Consider the following 21315-nt stretch of genomic DNA (forward strand, 5'->3'; position numbering starts at 1 on the left):
CTCTTCAGGGGAAAGGACGCACAGCCCTGCACATGTTGGAGGATGTCTTGGCATTCGAGCGCAAGTTGACAGTGCTTGCCAGAGATTTACAGAAAGGCACTTTGTCTCACTTCCCCAATTTGAGAGAGTTCAAACAAGGTCACGACATGATAATTTCGGAGTATTTACATTCTGCAATCATCGCAATACAAACATCGTTTGGGAAACGCTTCTGTGAGTTCAGAGAGGAAAAAAACACATTATCCTTCCCGGTCACTCCCTTAAGCATCGATCCTTCCCTACTGAATACGACTGCATTGGCAGGTGTGAGTCAACCTGATCTTGAGATGGAACTGGCCGACATAGCCGACAAAGACATATGGGTGTCCAAGTTTAGACGCTTGACAGCAGACCTTGAAGATGTTGCCCGTCAGAAGGCCGTTCTTGCTCAGAATCACAAATGGAGTGATATTGAAAACCTTCCAAATCCGGACCAACTTGTGTTTGAAACATGGAATGCTGTGCCCGACATTTATGTAAGCATTAATAAGTATGCGCTTGGAGTCCTGTCGATCTTTGGATCCACATATGTATGTGAGCAGGTGTTCTCCAACATGAACTTTATTAAAAACAAACATCGCGCATGCTTCACAGATGACAGCTTGCGATCCTGTGTAAAGATGAAGGTGACGTCATACAGCCCTGATGTGCAGACGCTGTGCGCTGAGGTCCAGGAGCAGAAATCCCATTAACCAAGTATGATAAATATTTTAATTGCCTATTATTTTATGTATATTCATATTTTTTCATTGTTCAGTGAAATAGTCCTTTTATTTTTCAGGCTGACAGCTGGCTGATGATATTTTTGGTTTGCTGCTGGCGGAAAATTTAAGTTCGGCGTTTTTCATAAATACAAGAAGGACTCAAATAGACATTGAGTATTTTACTTAAAAGTAACTTTCAACCCAACGTCTTTTTTTCGGAGTTCAAAATGTTTTTGTTGCATGCAGAAATGTAATTTCGTTTTCTCTGCAGGAGTTCATCAATTTCATAAATGCAACACATTATAGTTTGTTTATACATAGCATAAAGGCAAAAAAAACGTTGTATGCAGTGTTATTTCATTTTAAATGTCAAACGGGTTTTGCGGCTCCCAGTGTTTTCTTTTCTGTGGGAAACGGGTCCAAGTGGCTCTTTCAGTGGTAAAGGTTGCTGACCCCTGGTCTAGAGGATGTCTCCTGTGCTGGGTGAGTCTAGGACCAAAGGGAAGTTCTTGTATTCTGATGCTGTGATCTCTGGTTGTAGACTCTGTCACTATTAGAGTCATCCTCATTCTCCTTTGCTCTAAAGATAACAGCAGCAGCCTATTTTATCTCTACATAGCTCAAGCCCTCCAGTCCAGGCAGAATCCTTGTGAATCTTTTCTGCACCCTCTCTAGCTCAGAATCTGGCTTATTATCACTGACATATGTCATGAAATCTGTTGTTTTGTGAGAGCAGTACAGTACAATACATTAAAAACTATAAATGACAACAATAAAAATACACACACACATACATACAGACAATACTGTACAAAAGTCTTAGGTACATGTAAAAACTTCTGTAAAGTGAAGATGCTTTCAAAAATGATAAAATGAAAAGTTTCTAAAATTAGAAAAAAATTACTACCAAGAGCAGTACACACTAAAAAACCAAATCAAATCAATACTTGGTGTGACCCTTTGCCTTTAAAACTGCATCAATTCTCTTAAGATACACTGTTGTTCAGTTTTTATAAGAAAATCATTTGATAGTTCCAAGCATCTTCTGCCGCAGTCCTTCTGCAGACTTTGGCTGTCTCACTTGCTTCAGTCTCTCCAGGTAATCCCAGACAGCCTCGATGATGTTGAGATCAGGGGTCTGTGGACGTCATACCATCTGTTGCAAAACTCCTTGTTCTTTTCATTGAAGATATTTCTTTATGACCTTGACCGTATGTTTTGGGTCATTGTCCTGCTGCAGAATGACGTTGGGACAGATCAAACACCTCACTGCTGGTATTGGGTGATGGATGAGAATCTGCTTGTACTTCTCAGTATTGAGGATTCCATTAATTCTGACTAGATCACCAACTCCATTTGCAGAAATGCAGCCCCAAACCTGCAGGGACCCTCCATCGTGATTCCCTATTGGCTGCAGATACTCTCCAGCTCTTCTACAGACAATCTACCGTCTGCTTGAGCCAAAAATTCAGCCCAGAGCACGCCAGTCCTTGTGTTTTTGTGCATAGGTGTGTGTTTTGTCTTTCCAAATTTATTTCTAATTACTATACAGTTGGCCCTCCTTATCCGCGGGGGATTGGTTCCAGGACCCCCTGCGGATACCAAAAAAACGCGGATGCTCAAGTCCCTTATTTAGCCGACCAGTGCGGTGGTCTTTAGGACCCAGCAGAACCCTGGACCTTATTTAACCTGTCTCAGTGCGATGGACTTTAGGAGCAGGCACAGCTCTGAATCTGCAGGGTTTCTGTTCACGAAAATAATCATGATTGAAAATAAAGTGGAAGTAATAAAGCGATCGGAAAGAGGTGAAACGCCATCGGTCATTGGAAAAGTGTTAGGCTACAGTCGGTCAACGATCGGAACAATTTTAAAGGATAAAGTGAGAAAGGCCCTGCCCCGACGAAAGCTACAATTATTACTAAGCAACGCAGTGGTTTAATTATTGAAATATATACGTTTCTTCAGTGTTTTATATGCATAGAAAGGTAAAATGTATATTATATACTAAGACAAATGTTTGACTAACTGACGCTAAATAATACCAGATGTACCTGTTCCAACTTCAAATCCGACTTAAAGACAGACTCAGGAACGGAACTCGTTCATAACCTGGGGACTGCCTGTACTTTTAAATCATCTCTAGATTACTTATAGTACCTAATACAATGTAAATATATGTAAATAGTTGTTATACTGTATTGTTTAGGGAATAATGACAAGAAAGAATAGTCTGTACATGCTCAAACAACGAGTGCTGGAGAGAGAACTTCCGGGTTTTCCCGATCCACGGTTGGTTGAATCCACGCATGTGGAACCCGCGGATAAGGAGGGCCGACTGTACCTTACTGCTTATTTGTGGGTTCACAGCTTTTTATTGCTCATTTTACATTGTTAAGCAGTTAGCCTTTATTATTAGGTCGGACATTTTATATTGTTTGTACATTTCTGTCAGTTTGTTGGAGGGAGTTTTGATCAGTGTTTGAATCTGCCTTTCATGAGAACACTGAGAAGTACTGTCTTTTTACACCAGACCCTTGTGTACTTTAATGCGATGGTGAATAATAAAACTACCTTCAAATACAGCTATGACAGGACTGGAGTTATCTATCTATAAAGCTTGAGAAAATGGGGAAAACTCTTGAGCGAGAGCAGAATTGTAAAAAAAGACAACTCTCAATTGTGATTCCATCTGCGGTGGATTGGATATCGATCTTGCAAGCTCCCACATGACAGAAAGTTGAAATGACAGCAACGGAGAAGGGAAGCCTTGAAATCAGATCAGTCTGTTCAATAAATTCACGTGGATTATCTGGACAGTCTAACAGACCTGCAGTATGCATAGCAGCGCTGGAACTCCATGCACAAGCCAAGGCATATTTAGCACAAGGAGAAACGTAGGAACATAGAAAACCTACAGCAAAATACAGTCCCTTCAGCCCACAAGGCTGTGCCAAACATGTCCTTACTTTAGAAATTACCTAGGGTTACCCATAGCCCTCTATTTTTCTAAGCTCCATGTACCTCGATGTTAAAGTGAAACAGGCTGAATTGAACGTAGAGAAAACCCACCTGGAAGCCATATCAGAGGCATTACAGCATGAAAAAGAGATGGAAGCAGTTTTAGCCAAGGCCAAAGTTTCTGAGGTGGGTATGGATCAGCTAGTTGACCATGACTATGTTAAATTAAGCTCAAGGCTCCAAGGTGTGGCTTAATACAGTTGGAGATGCTGCTCAGCCTCCTGGTAAGGCGCACCACACTCCCCACAAGAACCCCAACTTAATGCTGTGTTAGATCTTGCAAGATTCCTAGCCTGTCATGACTTGCTGAAGGCCAAACTCAATAAATTTGATGATAAGCCAGAAAATTACTGGGATTGGAAGTCTACTTTCTCCAATGCCACTGAAGACCTCAAGCCCAGTGAAGAACTGGACCTGCTGGTAAAGTGGCTTGGACCCAAGTCTGCCGAGCAAGCAAGCAGATTAAGCGTCAGTTCACATCAAGCACCCCAGTGCTGCTCTCTCTTTAGTCTGACAAAGATTGGAAGAGTGCTACTGATCTGCAGATGCAATGGAGACCATTCTCTTCAACAAACTCAAGTCCTTCCTTAAGATATCCAGCAGGAACCCCCAACGTCTACAAGAGGTAGGAGACCTGCTACTGGAGATGGAGGCAGCCAAAGCTGAGGGCTACTTATGTGGCTTGTCTTGCATGAGGAATTCATCCCATTTTGCAGAAAATCCCCTTTCATCTGCAATAGTGGATGTAGGAGGGAACTATATACAAACTGGAAAATGGAGTCAGCTTCCCACCATTTTCCTTTTCTAGTTTCATCCAAGATGAAGCCAAAATGAGGAACTTTATCATGACCCCCTCTAGCTCAGCACCACTTAAATCAGAGGAACCTGTTACAGGTCCTGTCACGGTGCAAAAACCTGAGGTGGCCAATGCTGTCCAAAAGGAAGATGCTAACAAAAAATGCCCTCTACATCAGAAGCCACACCCTTTCCCGGTGTAGAGGCTTCAGGGAGAAACGTCTAGAGGAGCGAAGGGCCTTTCTCAAAGAGCACTCCATACGTTTGCGCTGCTGTTCTTCAACCAGCCACTGGATAAGGGACTGTAATACTGTCATCCAGTGCTCTGAATGCGACAGTGACAAACACATTGCAGCTCTTCATGTCAGCCTACCTCTATGGTTTGTGAAGAACAACCAAAGTACCTCCTTACAGCATGGTGGGGAGGAAGATGAATGCCCTTCCTCTCTAGTTGCCACCTCTTCATGTACTGAGGTCTGCGAGGCAATCTCCACCAGTAAGTCATGTTCAAAGATATACATAAGACATAGAAACATAGAAAACCTACAGCACAATACAGGACATTTGGCCCACAAAGCTGTGTCAAACATGTCCTTACCTTAGAAATTACTAGGGTTACCCATAGCCCTTTATTTTTCTAAGCTCCATGTACCTATCTAGGAGTCTCTTAAAAGACCCTATCGTATCCGCCTCCACCACCATTGCCGGCAGCCCATTCCACGCACTCACCACTCTCTGAGTAAAAAACTTACCCCTGACATCTCCTCTGTACCTACTCCTCAGCACCTTAAACCTGTGTCCTCTTGTGGCAACCATTTCAGCCCTGGGAAAAAGCCTCTGACTATCCACACGATCAATGCCTCTCATCATCTTAAACACCTCTATCAGGTCACCTCTCATCCTCCGTCGCTCCAAGGAGAAAAGGCTGAGTTCACTCAAACTATTCATGCTCCCCAATCCAGGCAACATCCTTGTAAATCTCCTCTGCACCCTTTCTATGGCTTCCACGTCCTTCCTGTAGTGAGGCGACCAGAACTGAGCACCGTACTCCAAGTGGGGTCTTATATAGCTGTATTCCTCATGGCTCTTGAATTCAATCCCATGGTCAACCTATTCTCGTAAGGCATGCTCCCCAATCCAGGCAACATCCTTGTAAATCTCCTCTGCACCCTATCTATGGTTTCCACATCCTTCCTGTAGTGAGGCGACCAGAACTGAGCACAGTACTCCAAGTGGGGTCTGACCAGAGTCCTATATAGCTACAACATTACCTCTCGGCTTCTAAATTCAATTCCACGATTGATGAAGGCCAATACACCACTTGCTTTTTTAACCACAGAGTCAACCTGTGCAGCTGCTTTGAGTGTCCTATGGACTCGGACCCCAAGATCCCTCTGATCCTCCACACTGCCAAGAGTGTTACCATTAATACTATATTCTGCCATCATATTTGACCTACCAAAATGATCCACCGCACACTTATCTGGGTTGAACTCCATCTGCCACTTCTCAGCCCAGTTTTGCATCCTATCAATGTCCTCTGACAGCCCTCCACACTATCCACAACACCTCTAACCTTTGTGTCATCAGCAAACTTACTAACCCATCCCTCCACTTCCTCATCCAGATCATTTATAAAAATTACAGAGAGTAAGGGTCCCAGAAGAGATCGCTGAGACACACCACTGGTGACCGACCTCCATGCAGAATATGACCCATCTACAATCACTCTTTGCCTTCTGTGGGCAAGCCAGTTCTGGATCCACAAAGCAATGTCCCCTTGGATCCTATGCCCCCAATAAGCCTTGCATGGGGTACCTTGTCAAATGCCTTCCCTCATCAAGGTTTACCCCAAAGTCACTGTGAGAAGAGGATGAGGATGTATGTTGGCTTGGATGATCAGAACAATAAGTCTCTTGCTAAATCATCTTTATTCAACATCTTCAACATAACTGATGGAGCCTCACCTTACACACTTAAAACTTGTGCAGGTGACTCACAGGCAGTTGGGCAAAGAGCAAGAGGCTTCGTTGTCAAATCTGTCAATGAAAAGACTCAGTCGGCTCTCCACACACACATTTTGTGTGACTAACTCTGTTGCATTAATAAAGCACCTTGTTAAATGTATAAAACATATCTGCATCAGTATTATCTTGTATTTCCATACAATGTTACATTAGGCTGTTACACATCTATTGTCAGAGAAGTACTTGCATAACTAGGTAAACCACCTTCATACGAGCAAGGACAGAAAACAGAGCAAAGTAAGTATACTTATTTATTCAGTAGGTTATGGGTCAAGGTATTTGGTGAGTACATTTCTAACCCTTCTGGCGTCAGTTTCATTGCCGTCTGTTCTGAAATTGTTAGGTTGCGTTCAAGAAAACAATGAAATAGCGCGCTGCTGTCTGACAGCGTTTTCAGATTTCTCCGGTTACCCTGTCCACACTGATCTGGCCAATCCGGCGTTTTCAAAAATCCACACTTTGCAGAGTGTTTCTGAAAAGCTCCGGGGGACGAAAACGCCATTTTAGTGTGGACGAAAGTTAAAACGAAGAGAAAAAGCTTTGGTTATGGATTTATTCGGTGTAGTGTGGACATAGCCTCAGTCAGAAGTCAAGGGAGTTTAGATCAGTGTTTGAATCTACCTTCCATTAGAACAGCAATAAGTACTGTCTTTTTACACCAGCTCCTTGCATACTGTAATGCACTGCTGAATAATAAAACTGGCTTCAATTACAGCTACATTGGGGCCGGGGTTATCTATCTGTAAAGCTTGAGAAAATGGAGAAAACTCTTGAGCAAGGGTAGAATAGGGGGTCTCTTGGCTTTGTTTCCAGTTTGGAGGAATGGTTTTTAGGTAGCAACTCTCCCATGAAGACCACTTCTGACAAGACTTCTCCCAAACTGTAGAGGGATGTGTTTGGATTCCAGTGGTTTCTGTGAGTTCAGAGCTGATGGCAGTTCTGGTCTTCCGATTTAGAAGGGACGTCAGTTTGATGTATCTCTCGTCTGCTGAATTCAGGTTCTGTGGCCAACCACTGCATTTCTGATCCTCAACCTTTCCCGTTTTTTGTGCTTCTTCAGAACAGCTTTGACAGCACATCTTGAACTCCTGTCTGCTGTGAAATTTCTGCCTGGGAAAAACCTTGCTGATGCAGGATGACCACCTTGTGTCTAGTTGCTATGTTATGCTCAATCTTGCCATGGTGTAAAAATTGATGATTTGAAGGTCAAACATCTGCCACACCCTCACCTTTTAGTTTGGTTGTCCTTTGCCCAGTTTGATTCCTTCTGCACCCATTTCTATTCCAGTTAATCAGTTTAATTCATTCAATTCATTATGTCATTGATCATTAGCATCCTGTTTGTTACCTTTGTTTAACGCTGCACTGGGCTGAATACCTACAAAGTAAGCAAGTTTTTATTTGAAAAGTCATCTTTTACTTAATATGTTACTTTAACGAAATGCAAAAAAATCTCTGTAAAAATTTAATATCTTGGAAAGTAAATGTTTGAAAATCTAAAATTTTCTCTTTTCTGCTGACAAACTAATGCAGAAGAAAAATCTAGGGTACCCAAGACTTTTTGCACAGTACTGTATATATAAGACACAAGGCCATAAGACAGAGGTGCAGAATTAGACTATTCAGCCCATCGAGTCTACTCTGCCATTGATCACGGCTGATCTATTTTCCCCTGGTTATCATTTCATCTTTTTTCTGCCTCCCTCCATTCTTAAAGGATGGAGTGACTTTTGGCACTAAGCAGAACTGTGTCATAGAGAGGCAGAGCATAGAATCAGGCTATTTGGCCCACCAACTCTGTGCTAGCTATCAAACATCCGCTTACACTCATCTTAATCTAACCTATTTTATGGTGGCACGGTAGTGTAGCTGTTAATGTAATATCAGCACCAGTGATCAGCAGTCCAATTCCTACCGCTAAGGACTTTGTAATACTCCAAGATACACAAACAGGATTAGGCTATTCGGCCCATCCAGTCTTCTCCCAATTTTGTTTAAAATCCATTCTCCTACCTTCTCACCATAACCTTGATGCTCTCATTAATCAAGAACCTATCAAACCCCCTCTCTGCCTGTGGAACAGACACTTTGTCTTGCCACAGCCGGGGCAAAGGGGATCCTAGCCAGGGTAAACCCACACAAAGCTGCAGGGCCGGACAACATACCCAGTCCGGAGCTGAGGGACTGTGCAGCTTAGCTAACAGAAATCTTAATGGACATCTTTAATATCTATTGTCCTTGCAGGCTTCAAGGCAGCTATCAACAATTACCAGTATTGGCAGTGACTTCAACAATCATGAAGGGCTTTGAGCAACTGGTAATGGATCGTATAAAATCCCACTTTCCAGCGACACTGGATCCTTTCTAGTTCGTCTACTGCTCAAATCCGTCCACTGATGATACTGCAGCCTAGGCCATCTACTCTGTCCTGTCCCAGCTAAAAAACAATGCCTCATATGCTGACACTTCAGCTCGGCATTTAACATGATTGACCCTCAGAGGCTGGTGGGTAAACTGTCCTTGTTGGGACTCAACACCCCTCTCTGTAACTGATCTTGAATTTCTTGATGGAAAGGCCCCAGTCAGTCCAAGTTGGCAGCAACATGTCAAGCTCCATTACCCTGAGCACTGGGGCCCCGAGGGCTGCGTGCTCAGTCCACTGCTGACTCATGACTGCACTGCCAGAGGCAGCTCAAACCGCACCAAGTTCACTGATGATACAACAGTGGTGGCCTCATCAGCAACAACGATGAGTTGTCAGAGTGGAGGTACAGTGGCTTCACAAATGGTGTGAGAACAGCCTGAGCCCCAACATTACCAAGACGAAAGAGATGATTGTGGTCTTCAGGAAGGCACAGGTTGACCTCTCTCCATTGTGCATCAAAGGCTCTATCATGGAGAGAGTGAAGAGCACAAAGTTCCTTGATGTGCACATAACAGATGATCTCATCTGGACCCATAACATCTCCTCACTCGTCAAGAAGGCACAGCAGTATCTACACCGAGGAGAATTAAGTGTGCAAGGCTCCCCACCCCCATTCTAACAACTTTCTAGAGGAACACCATCGGGAGTGTCCTGTCTGGCTGCATCATTGTGCAGTATGGAAGCTGCAAGGCACCAGGCCACAAGATCCTACAGAGGATAGTAGTAACTGCCAAGAGGATCATTAGGATTTCTCTCCCCCCTCCCCCCATTTGTGACATTTACCAGAAGTGCTGCAAAGGGCACAAAGCATCATCAAGGATCCCTACCACCCATCCAACAATCTCTTTGATCCACTACCATTAGGAAGGAAGTATAGAAGCATCAGGGCTAGGACTGCCAAACTGGGTAACAGTTTCTTTCCTCAGGCTGTGTGACTAATGAATATCTTTCCAACATAAAGGTCTCGTCACTTGGACAGCCAGCTGTTTACTGTATACTGTACTGTTTACTCTTTACCTGTGCTGCACACTGCATGCATTTTAAATTATATTTTATTAACTTATTTATGGTAATATTTTGTTTTACATGTGACAGGGGAGGTGGAGTTAAGACAGCGCTAAACGGTGACTCCTTTGCTTGCATCTTTGGAAACAGCTCTATTTCCATAAGACATACCATCTTTATATCTTTATTTTTCCCTTTCAGAGTTCTTTTGAAGACCCTGACCTGGAGTTGCACGCTGACTTTGGTTCTTTGCAGGAATGGGACCCGTTCTTGGGGTTTCAGGACTGGCTGTTATTTGGCACACCACGGCCTAAGAGCCTGGCTCGGATTTGGACGCCTAAGATCTCAGGGCTCTGGAGATGGGCAGATCGAGGATCGGTATCATGGCAGGAGACCCGTGTGTCGTCGGGGAGTCAGAAAATCTACTGCTGTGGGCCTGAAGACCTGGGATCTTTGTGATCTTCAGGCACAGAGCTCGAAAAAAGTGACTTTTAACATCGTAAACCAGTGAGTTATTTGTTATGTCTCCTCACTCGTTGGGAAAATGGAGACACCTCCTTCTCCCTTCGGGTGAATCGCGAAGTCTTTGGGGTGACTGCAAGTCTGTGTCTTTGCTGTTGCTTTGCTCGGAGGCGGGGCCGATGTGTGTTTTTTTGCCAGAGGGGGAGGGGGGGAGGGGGGGATTGTTCTTGCTGCCGTTTATGCACAGAAGGGAGCTGGGGGGGGGGACTTTGAGGTTTTTACGTTTTACTGTTGTTTATTCTTTGGGGCACTTCTCTGTTTTTGTGGATGTTTGCAAAGAAAAAGCATTTCAGGATGTATATTGTATACATTTCTCTGACAATAAGTTGGACCTTTGAACCTTTGAACATATGTATTGTGGGTGCATCATGGTCCAGAGGAATAACGTTTTGTTTGGTTTTATTTATATATATAGTCAAATGGTAATAAAGTTGAACTATCAACCTCTGTTTTAAATTTACCCAATGACAACGTTCTTCCTCCGGGAGCTCTGGTTTCCTTCCACATTCCAAAGATATACTGTTATGGTTAGTAGGGCTTGTGATGTTAGTGCTGGAAACCTGGCAATACTTGCAGGCTGACCACAGCACATTTTCAGATTGTGTTAGTCACTGACACCAACACATTTCACTGTATGTTTCGATGTTTCCCTGCACAAGTGGCAAATTAAGCTACTCTTTAAACTTTATTCTTCCCACTTTCCCATTATCTCTCCCCAAGATTCTACCTTTACCTACACACTAGGGGCATCAAACAGCAGAAACGGAGAATGTGCAAACTCTGCAGAGAGAGCACCAGAGGTCTCGATTGAACCTGGGGGAATGGAGCAGTAAGCTAGCAGCTCTGTTCATGTGCTCTAATGGCTGATCTCCTGTTCTCAGAGTCTTGTTTGAAAAAAAATCATCCTTGGGATTTGGTGCCATCATCAAGTTTTGAATTATTACACCCCATTCTATTTCTCTCACCACAAATGCTGCCCGACTGGCTGAGCGTTCCCAGCATTTCCTACTTTCTTTCAAAGTTCGAGTATAGAACATAAAACAGTGCAGGTTCTTCAGCTCACAATGTAGTCCCAACCTTTTAACCTGCACCAAGATCAATCTAACACTTCCTTCTCGCATAGCCCCCATTTTTCTCATAATTGTCCCTAATCTATCTCCTTTGCCAGCATTCCCTGTATTAAAAAAACTACCTCTAACATTCCCCACCCCTTCATCAGGGCTTCTCTTTTTTTTCCAGTCCTGATGAAGGGTCTTGGCCCAAAGTGTCAATTGTTCACTCTTTTCCATAGATACTGCCTGACCTGCTGAGTTCTCCAGCATCCACATATATTGTGCCTAGGGCCAGTTGTGGACAGTACAGTACCTTGTTGAAACAGGCTGGGCGAGGAGACTGTGGCAACAGTTGCTGTGCTCTTGGGTCCACCTCCGCCTGGCTTCCGCCCCCGCTGACTGGAGCCATGGCTGGAAGCCTTCTTGCTTTTGACCTCTGACCTGGCCACCTCTGCCGTCTCCTTCCCGCTTACGAGCGATGTGGATGGTCTCTGGAAGTGCTTGCTGGCAAAGTTGGGTGTGGCTTCATCCAAACCTCTCGCAGTGCCTGATTTGTAAGCACGGCTGCTGCTACTGCTACTGCTGCTCCCACTGCCACTGGTACTTGTGCAAGTCTGGTGGACATGAGACAGAAAACAGGAAAATACAGTGAGCCCAACCATCTTTCTGTCAGTTTGCATTACATCTAAAGAAATCAATTTAAAATGAAAACATAGGCTACTCTTGGACTGGAGAAGCAACACCTTATATTCCATTTGGGTAGCCTCCAACCTGATGGCATAAACATTGATTTCTCTGACTTCTGGTAATTTCTCCACACTCTCCTTCATCTCTTTTTGCATTCCCCACTCTGGCTCCTTTCTCATTACCTCTCCTCTCCTCACCTCCTTCTGATGCTCCTCCTTCTCCCCTTTCTCCCATGGTCCATTATTTTTTCCCATAAGATTCATTTCTCTTCAGTCCTTTCCACCTATCACTTCCCAGCTTCTTATTTCATCCTCCTCCCCCTCCCACCCACTCACCCACCTTCTACCTCACCTGGTCTCACCTATCACCTGCCAGCTTGTACTCCTCCCCACCCCACAAACCATTTTTTTTCTGGCCTCTTCCCCCTTCCCTTGCAGTCCTGAAGAAATCAACACGTACAAACAAGCTGGAGAAACTCAGCAGGTCGGGTAGCATCCGTGAAAATGAGCAGTCAACATTTCGGGCCGAGACCCTTCATCAGGACTGAAGAAGGAGGGGGCAGGGGCCCTATAAAGAAGGTGGGGAGAGGGTGGAAGGTGCCAGGTGAAAAACCAGTCAGAGGAAAGATCCAGGGATGGGGGAGGGGAAGCAGGGAGGGGATAGGCAGGAAAGGTGAAGAAGGAATGTAAGGGGAAAGCACTATGGGTAGTAGAAGAAGGCAGAATCATGAGAGAGGTGATAGGCAGCTGGAAGAGGCCTCCCCCACCCCTTGATCGTTCCTCTGATTGGTTTTTCACCTGGCACCTTCCCCTCTCCCCCCACCTTCTTTATAGGGCCCCTGCCCCCTCCTTCTTCAGTCCTGATGAAGGGTCTCGGCCCGAAACGTTGACTGCTCCTTTCAACGGATGCTGCCCGACCTGCTGAGTTCCTCCAGCTTTTGTACATGTTGATTTGACCACAGCATCTGCAGTGTACTTTGTGTTTACTAGTCCTGAAGAAAGTTTTCAACCTAAACTGTGGACTGTTTATTTCTCTCTATAGATGCTGCCTGACCTACTGAATTCCTCTTGCATTTTATGTGTGTTGCTCTGCATCTTTTGCACTATACTAGATATATGTTATTGCATAAAGGAGCAACACCTCATACTCTTTCTGGATAGCCTCCAACCTGATGGCATGAAATCAATTTTTCTAATTTCTGGTAATTTCTCCCTCTACCCTGTTCTCTCTTTTTCCATTCCGGCTCCCCCCTTACTCCTTCTCACCTGCCCATCACCCCACTGGTGCCCCTCTTCCTCCCCTTTCTTTATAGCTCACTCTCCTGTCCAATCAGTCTCCTTCTTCTTTGTCCTTTTACCCTTTCCACCTATCACCTCCCAGCTTCTTACTTCATTCCTGCTCCGCCACCCACCTTCCCCCTCACTTTGTCTCACCTATCACCTGCTAGCTTGTACTCCTTCTATTCCCCACCTTATTCTGGCTTCTGTGACCCCAGTCCTGATGAAGAGTCTCAGCTCAAAACATCAACTGTTTATTACTCTGCCTGACTTGCTGAGTTCTTCCAGCATTTTGTGTGTGTTACTTTAAAATGAAAAGGTGTGCCATAAGAAGAACTGAGATTCTGAAGATGGGGCAAGTATGCTGCACACAGATGGTACTTTCAAAACATAACACAACTTAATGAAAAGTCAAAGTCAAATGTACTGTCCCATACACAAACACAGGTACAATGAATAACTTGCATATTCATGGATGCAATGAGAAACTTTCAGCAGGACCATGTGGGACACAGCATTAGAGACACAACATTCATAAGAAAACATAAACTGAACACAAGTTATACATAAGTTTTACAAGAAAGAATAGATTTGGAACAAAATCAAGGCCATTGTAGTGGAAAATGGTCACAGTGTTGCTGCACTGAGGTAGCGATTAGGGTTGTGCCGGTTGGTTCAAGAGAAGTAGCTGTCCTTGACCTGATCGTATGGGACAAGCTTCTGTACCTCCTGCCTGATGGTAGCTGCAAGAAAATGGCATGGTGGGGATCCTTGAATACCATATGTTGCCTTCCTGAGGTAGCGCCTCATGTGTATACTCTCATTAAAGAGCCACTGTTGATGCACAACAAAACAATGAAAGTATTTGTCACCAATCAGATTTGGACTGGAAATTTTGTGCTTACTCACTTTGAAGGAAATGGGAATCCATGGTAAAACCAATGCTTATCGCCCATCCCTAATAGCTCTTGAACTGAAGTTACATACTCTAAAATGAATGTAAATTCATATCTGAAGTTGGGCTGACTGGCAGATTTGCTCTAAGTTAGTGCAAAAAGAGCAAAACAATTGTTAAGTAGTATTCATGGGTATCTTTCCTTTCGGTTAGTCCTGACAAAGGGTCTCGGCCCGAAACGTCGACAGCACTTCTCCTTATAGATGCTGCCTGGCCTACTGTGTTCCACCAGCATTTTGTGTGTGTTGTTGTTTGAATTTCCAGCATCTGCAGATTTCCTCGTATTTGTTCATGGGTTCATGGTCTGTTCAGAAATCTGACAAGTTGGAAGTTGTTCTTAAAACATTAATGTGTTTCTTCAGGTTCCTGTACCTCCTCCCTGATAGCAGTAATGAGAAATGGGCATGTCTTGGATGGTAACTGTCCTTAATAATAGATGCTGCCTTTTTATGGGACCAGCTTTCGATGATGAGGAGGCTAGTGCCCATGATCGTGCTGAAGCTGGAGCTTGCTAAGATTGCATTGGTACCTCCACTCCAGACGGTGATGTAAACAGTTAAAAGGCTCTCCACTGTACATCTGTAGAAATTTGCTGTCGTCTTTGGTGACATACCAAATATCCTCAAACTCCAAATGAAATATAGCTGCTGGCATGCCTTCTTCACAACTGCACATTGAACCCAGGATATCTTCAGAGATGTTGGCTCCCAGGATGAGAAAGGTGTTGGAGGGGAGCACCATAGTGACTACATTATAGAAGAATACTACAAGGATTTCATGGGATATTCAGCCTCTTTAGGTGGGAAAGTATAGTGGCAACAATCGTTGATTGGGGTATAATACTTGCCACTGTTTGTAAGGCGTTTGTATGTTCTTCCCAAGACCGTGAGGGTTTGCTCCACGTGTTCCGGTTTCCTCTTTCAGTCCAAAGATGCATGGTTAGGGTTAGTGAGTTGTGGGCATGCTATGCTGGTACCAGAAGCATGACAACAGTTGTGGGCTGCCCCAGCAGAATCCTCGCTGATTTGATTTGATGTAAATAATGCTTTTCACTGTATGTTTTGATGTACATATGACAAATAAAGCTAATCTTTAAATTACAAACATGAGAAAATCTGCAGATGCTGGAAATCCAAAGCAACAGACACAAAATGCTGGAGGAACTCAGCAGGTCAGGCAGCATCTCGGTAAAGAGTAAACAGCTGGTGTTTCAGGCCAAACCCCTTCATCAGGACAGGAAATCTTTATATATTTATCTTTTTACCCTGCTTTTTCATTCTATGAAGTTAGGGCTCTTCAGTGAGGACCAAAGAATTGATTGTGGACAGCAGGAAAGGGAAACTAGAAGAAACCACATTGAGAGACTAATAGTGGAATAAGTGAGCAATTTCAAGTTCCTGGCCGTCAACATCTCTGAAGCTCTATCTTGGGCCCAACATATGCATACAATCAACAAGAAGGCATGCCAATGTCTATACTTTATTAGAAATTTGAGGAGATTTATGTCACCAAAGAATCTAGCAAAATTTCTACAGATGTATCATGGAGAACATTCTGATTGGTTGCATCACCATCTAGTATGGGTGGGGCAGGGGGGGGGGGGTTGCATCTATGCACAGGATCAGAAAAGTTGCAGACGGTGTAAATTCAGCCAGCTCCATTATGGGTATAAGCCTCCCCATCATCAAGAATATCTTCAAAAATCAATCCCTCATGAAGGTAGCATCCATCATTAAGGATTCTTGCCATCTGGGCCATGCTCTCTTCCATTACTATCATCATGGAGGTGGTACAGGGCCCTGAATACCCACACTGAATATTTTTGGAATAGCTCCACCAGGAGGTATCAAATGGTCCATGAATACTACCTTGCTATTCCTCTTTTGTAGTATTTATTTTATATTTTTATTGTAACTTATAGCCATTATTTTATGTTTTGCACTGCAGTGCTGTGACAGAACAACAAATGTCATGACATATGTCAGTGATAATAAATCTGATTTTGAATTAGCTCCATTTTACTGACTTTCCCACTCACCCTTCACTTAACCAAAATACATCAGTCTTAGATTTAAGGGGAACATTGCCCCAGCATCGACTGCCATTTAAGAAAAATATTCCAAGCTTCTTCCTCCCTCTTCTTGTAGAATGTTTCCTGGCCACTCAAAGGAATGGCTTTAAATTTTAGACCATGTCCAGCTTTCCTCGATTCCCTATCTTCCTGAAGAACTTCCCTCAATATCTTCAAGACATCTCAGAATCAAGGAATGGTTACAGCATCGAAACCAGCCATCCAGTTCATCCATGACATTTACAAGATATTTGGTTATATACATGGATAGGAAAAATTTAGAAAGGCACAGGCCAAATGGCTGGAGTCACTCTAGTAAAGACATGGGCCAGAAGATGACAATGGGAAACCTTTCCTGTAGAAAAATTTCCCATGATCGCCCATGTCCCATGATATGCCACATAATGATGATGACAGGCCAAATGAAGGAAGGAGGGAGAGTGAGTGGGGGGGGGGGGGGTCAATGGGAGAGGTGATGAGGAGGGATGGAGAGCGGAGGGGGGCAGTGGGAGAGGTAATGTAGAGGGAGAGTGGGGGTAGTAGGAGGGAGGAAGGGCAGGGGAAGGTGGAGGGGCAGCAATGAAGGTGGAAGCGGAGAAGCGATGAGGAGGGAGGAGGAACCGGGAAAGGAGACAAGCAGGAGGAAGGGAGTGGGGAATGGGAGAGACAGCAAGAAAGGGTGTAGACAGAGAGGCAATGGGATGGAGGGAGGTGAAGCAGGAGTGGTAAGGAGGAGGTTGGGAGGGTGGGGGAAGGGAGAGTTGATGAGGAGGGTGGGAGGGAGGATAGGGGATGAGGGAGAGATGATGTAGAGAGAGGGAGGGTGGGGCAAGTAGGGGGTACCAGTGAGGAGGGTGTGGGGTGGTCACCTTGGTTGGCATGGATGAGTTGAGTCAGTTTCTGTCTTGCATTTCTCTCTGACTCTGAACTTCAAAATAATATCAATCATAGTTTAACTCCCCCACCCTCTCCTCAGAGTCCTGCAAGTTTCTCTCTTTTGAGTACTTCTTACACATTTCTCTTCTCAATGTCAGAGCTGAATCTGCCCACTTTAGCTGAGAAATGGTCCAAATTCCAGGGAACACGAATGTAATTAAGAGGAGACACAAGAGACCACAGATGCTGCAATCTGGAGCAACAAACTGCTGGAAGAACTCAGCAGGTTGAGCACCATCTGTGGGGAGGAATGGAATTGTTGACATTTAAAGTTGAGACCTGCAGCAAATTTGCTTAAACTAATTAAATCTTTCTTCATCATTTAACCTTTGGAGCCCAGAGACCTTCCTGGAAAAAAAAGCAGGCACGTCACGGCAGTGTAGTGCTATTACCATGCCACCAATCTTTCCTGCTGCTGTCTATAACGAGTTCGTACACTTGCTCCATGACCATTTGGGTTTCAAACAGGTTCTCACATTCTAAAGACATATGCCCAACTTGATCATGCCGACCAAGGTGCCTACATTATCAAGCCTCATTTGCTCATGTTTGACCCATATAAATGGAGACCTGCACCAATGACCCAGAAACCTGAGTTCAAATCCCACCATGGTAACTACAGAATCTGAATTCAGTTAATAATTGGGAATTAAACATAACATCTTTGGCAAAGTTTTTTTTAACTAGAGTTAGGAGCAGGAGGAGGGCACTGTGCCTTTGTGTCCACTCTGTTATTCTTCCAAACCCTGTTTGTTCATCCTCAGTTCCATTTTTACACGTCATGCTGACACAGGAACGTGGCTGATAGACAGTGCTGACCAAAGAACACTAGAACTTGGATAATCCAAGAAGGTTTTTGACTTTTATAGTGGTTATTTATTTTATTTAGAGATACAGGGTGGAATAGGCCCTTCCAGACCTTTGAGCCACACCACCCAGCAACCCCCGATAACCCCGATTACCCTAATCTAATCATGGGACAATTTACAATGACACTATTAACCGGTACATCTTTGGACTGCAGGAGGACCAGAGCACCTGCAGAAAACACAAGCATTCTATGGGGAGGACGTGCAGAGTTCTTATAGAGGACAGTGGGATTGAATTCTGGACTCCAACGGCTCGAGCTGTAATAGCATCATGCTCATCACTATGCTACCGTGGTACAATACAATTATAGTGCCAGTGACTTGGGTTCAATTCCGCTGCTGTCTGTAAAAAAAAAAAATTGAGTATTCTCCCCATGACTGTGTGGATTTCCTCATTCCAAAGACGTATGGATTAATTGGTCACATGAGTGTAATTGGGCAGCATGAACCCATTGGACCTCTAACTCTAGGTCATCTAGGAGGAAGTCTATCATCCTTGCCAGAGACATCAACATGGTTCACTCTTACTTGCTCTCAGAAATGGCTTAGCAAACTGCTTTGGTTCAAGGGCCTTTAGGGATGGGCTATAAATGGTGGCTTTAGCAATGGCCCTCAGGTCCTTAAAAGTGTACACGTGCACAGATCTTAGTCAACATAAATTATTAATTGTGCATTGCAATTTTTAAATACATTTGAAGTACATAAGATAGTCTCTTTGAACCTTGCACCTGTGCTGGGTCTCTCACGATCAGACTATGAATGAAGCGCAGGCAATTAGCCCTCAAGTATGCCCAATCATTTAATAACATCTATCTGACTGCATCCTTAAGCCCACAATCCCAACTACCCGTGATAAGCATTCACTCCTTAGTATTATCAATAATCCACCTACCTTTGCCTTAAGAATATTTAGACAGCTCCTCATTCTGATAGGAGAGTTTCAAAGACTCACTATCGCTTGAGAGAACAACTTTTGCCTTGTAAACACAAGAGATTTTTCAGATGCTGGAAATTCTGAGCAACACACACAAAATGCTGGAGGAAATCAGCAGGTTAGACAGCATCCATGGAAAGGAATAAAGAGGCTATGTTTCAGGTCACAAACTTTCATCATGATTTGGCTTGAAATTTTGATTCTTTATTCCTGTTTTTGCCTTCAGCTCTGCTTTGAATGGCTGTCCATAACCAGTTTTCAAATCAGAAGGTCCCACGTGGCAGAAGATGCCTGAGGCCTGGCAGCAGCTGGCCAATCCAACACGCTTGTTTGCATACTTAAGAGTGTCAGGTATTTGTAAGCAGGGAGAGCCTGAACGTGCAGTTCCTGCAGTCTAATCTTTTGAGAATTATTCATTAGAATGCCCACCCTTGTTGAGAGGTATTTGTCCTATTAACCATGAATATTTCTCCAAAGCACTGCAATATTCCCCCCTCCCCCTGGTTATTTATCCAATTCCCTTTGAAAGTTACTTCCCTCAGCCTTTCAGATAAGAACTATGAGGTTAAACTATCTGATCGCACGTCCTAGGAGAGCTTGCACGTAGAAGGTGCAGACGATTCAGTGGCTATTCTTTTCCCCAGTGTTACACAGCAGCATGGCAGCCTAGTGGTTATAACAATGCTTTTGCCGTATCAGCGATCAGTAATCAGGGTTTTATTCCCACGACTGTCTGTAAGGAGTTGGTACATTCTCCCTGTGACTGCATGTTCCAGTTTCCTCCCATATTCCAAAGACATAAACTGACGGCCTGCTATCTGGCGCCATTTTCAATGGGAACCAACCGGTATCACACAATTACCCCCTCCCTCCACCCACTCTCCACTCTACGTTACTCTCCTGTCCTTGCGTCCTTCGCCACTGATCTCCCACCTGGCACTGATCCCTACATGTGGGATAGATGCTAAACCTGCCGCCACACTTTCTCCCTTACCACAATTCAAGGCCCCACGCAGTCCTGCAAGTATGTGGGGGTCATCTACTGTATCTGGTGCCCTGCAGCAGCCTCCTCGAAATGTTGAGACCCAATGTACAAGATTAGGGGACTACATCGAGCACCCTTGCTCCAGCTGCTACAAAAGGCAGGATTGTCCAGTGGCCACACACTGTCATTCTACTTCCCATTCCCATTTGAACATGTTGGTTCATGGGCTCCTGTATGGTCACAATGAGGCCACCCTCAGGTTGTAGCAGCAACACTTCATATTCTCTCTGGGTAGCCTTCAACCTGAGGGCATGAACATCGATTTCTCAGACTTCTGGTACTTTTCCCCCCTCCCTCTTCTCTCTTTTACTTTTCCCCATTCTGGGTCCCCTCTTATCCCTTCTCTTCTCACCCACCTATCCTCTACCTCTGATGCCCCTCCTCCCTTCCTTTCTCTCATGGTCCACTGTCATCTCGTTTCACATTCCTTCTTCTTCAGTCCTTTACCTTTTCCACCTATCGCCTCCCAGTTTCACCCTACGTGCCCCTCCCAGCCACCCACCTTTCCCTTCACCTTGTTTCATCAACCAATTACCAGCCTGTACTCGTTCCTTCCCCATCTTATTCTAGCTTCTGCCCCTTTCCTTGATGAATGGTCTTGGTCCAAAACATTGACCGTCTGTTTTGACATTGGTAGAAAGGGGGAAGCAGTCCTGCGAGTGAGAGTAGGGAGTTAGGGAAGGGGCCAAAGACCAAGAGCAGGACTTCCGAGGTAGTAATCTCTGGATTACTGCCAGTAACACGTGCTAGTCAGGTCAGGGATAAAATGATAGTACAGATGAATGAGTGGTTGAGGAAATGGTGCTGGGGGAATAGGGATTCAGATTTCTGGATCATTGGGATCCTTTCTGGGGAAGGTATGACTTGTACAAAAAAGATGTGTTACATCTGAATCCAAGGGACCCCCAATATCCTTGCAGGCAGGTTTGCTGGAGCTGTTGGGGAAGGTTTAAG

General features: G+C 44.4%; 1 protein-coding gene across 6 annotated transcripts in view; it reads right to left on the bottom strand.

Annotated features, from left to right (window-relative positions):
• Positions 1–21315, bottom strand: part of LOC132384979 (protein AF-10-like) — a 379099-nt gene that overhangs the window by 175596 nt on the left and 182188 nt on the right. For all 6 annotated transcript variants that reach the window (XR_009509047.1, XR_009509048.1, XM_059956683.1 and 3 more), the window contains one exon: positions 11901–12201. Coding sequence is in view for 4 of the 6 variants with exons in the window: in XM_059956683.1 (XP_059812666.1) it covers positions 11901–12201 (301 nt within the window). In the remaining 2 variants the exon portion in view is untranslated. The remainder of the gene's footprint in view (positions 1–11900; positions 12202–21315) is intronic.

This window comes from Hypanus sabinus, chromosome X1 (assembly GCF_030144855.1).
Source record: "Hypanus sabinus isolate sHypSab1 chromosome X1, sHypSab1.hap1, whole genome shotgun sequence".
Lineage (NCBI taxonomy): Eukaryota > Metazoa > Chordata > Chondrichthyes > Myliobatiformes > Dasyatidae > Hypanus > Hypanus sabinus.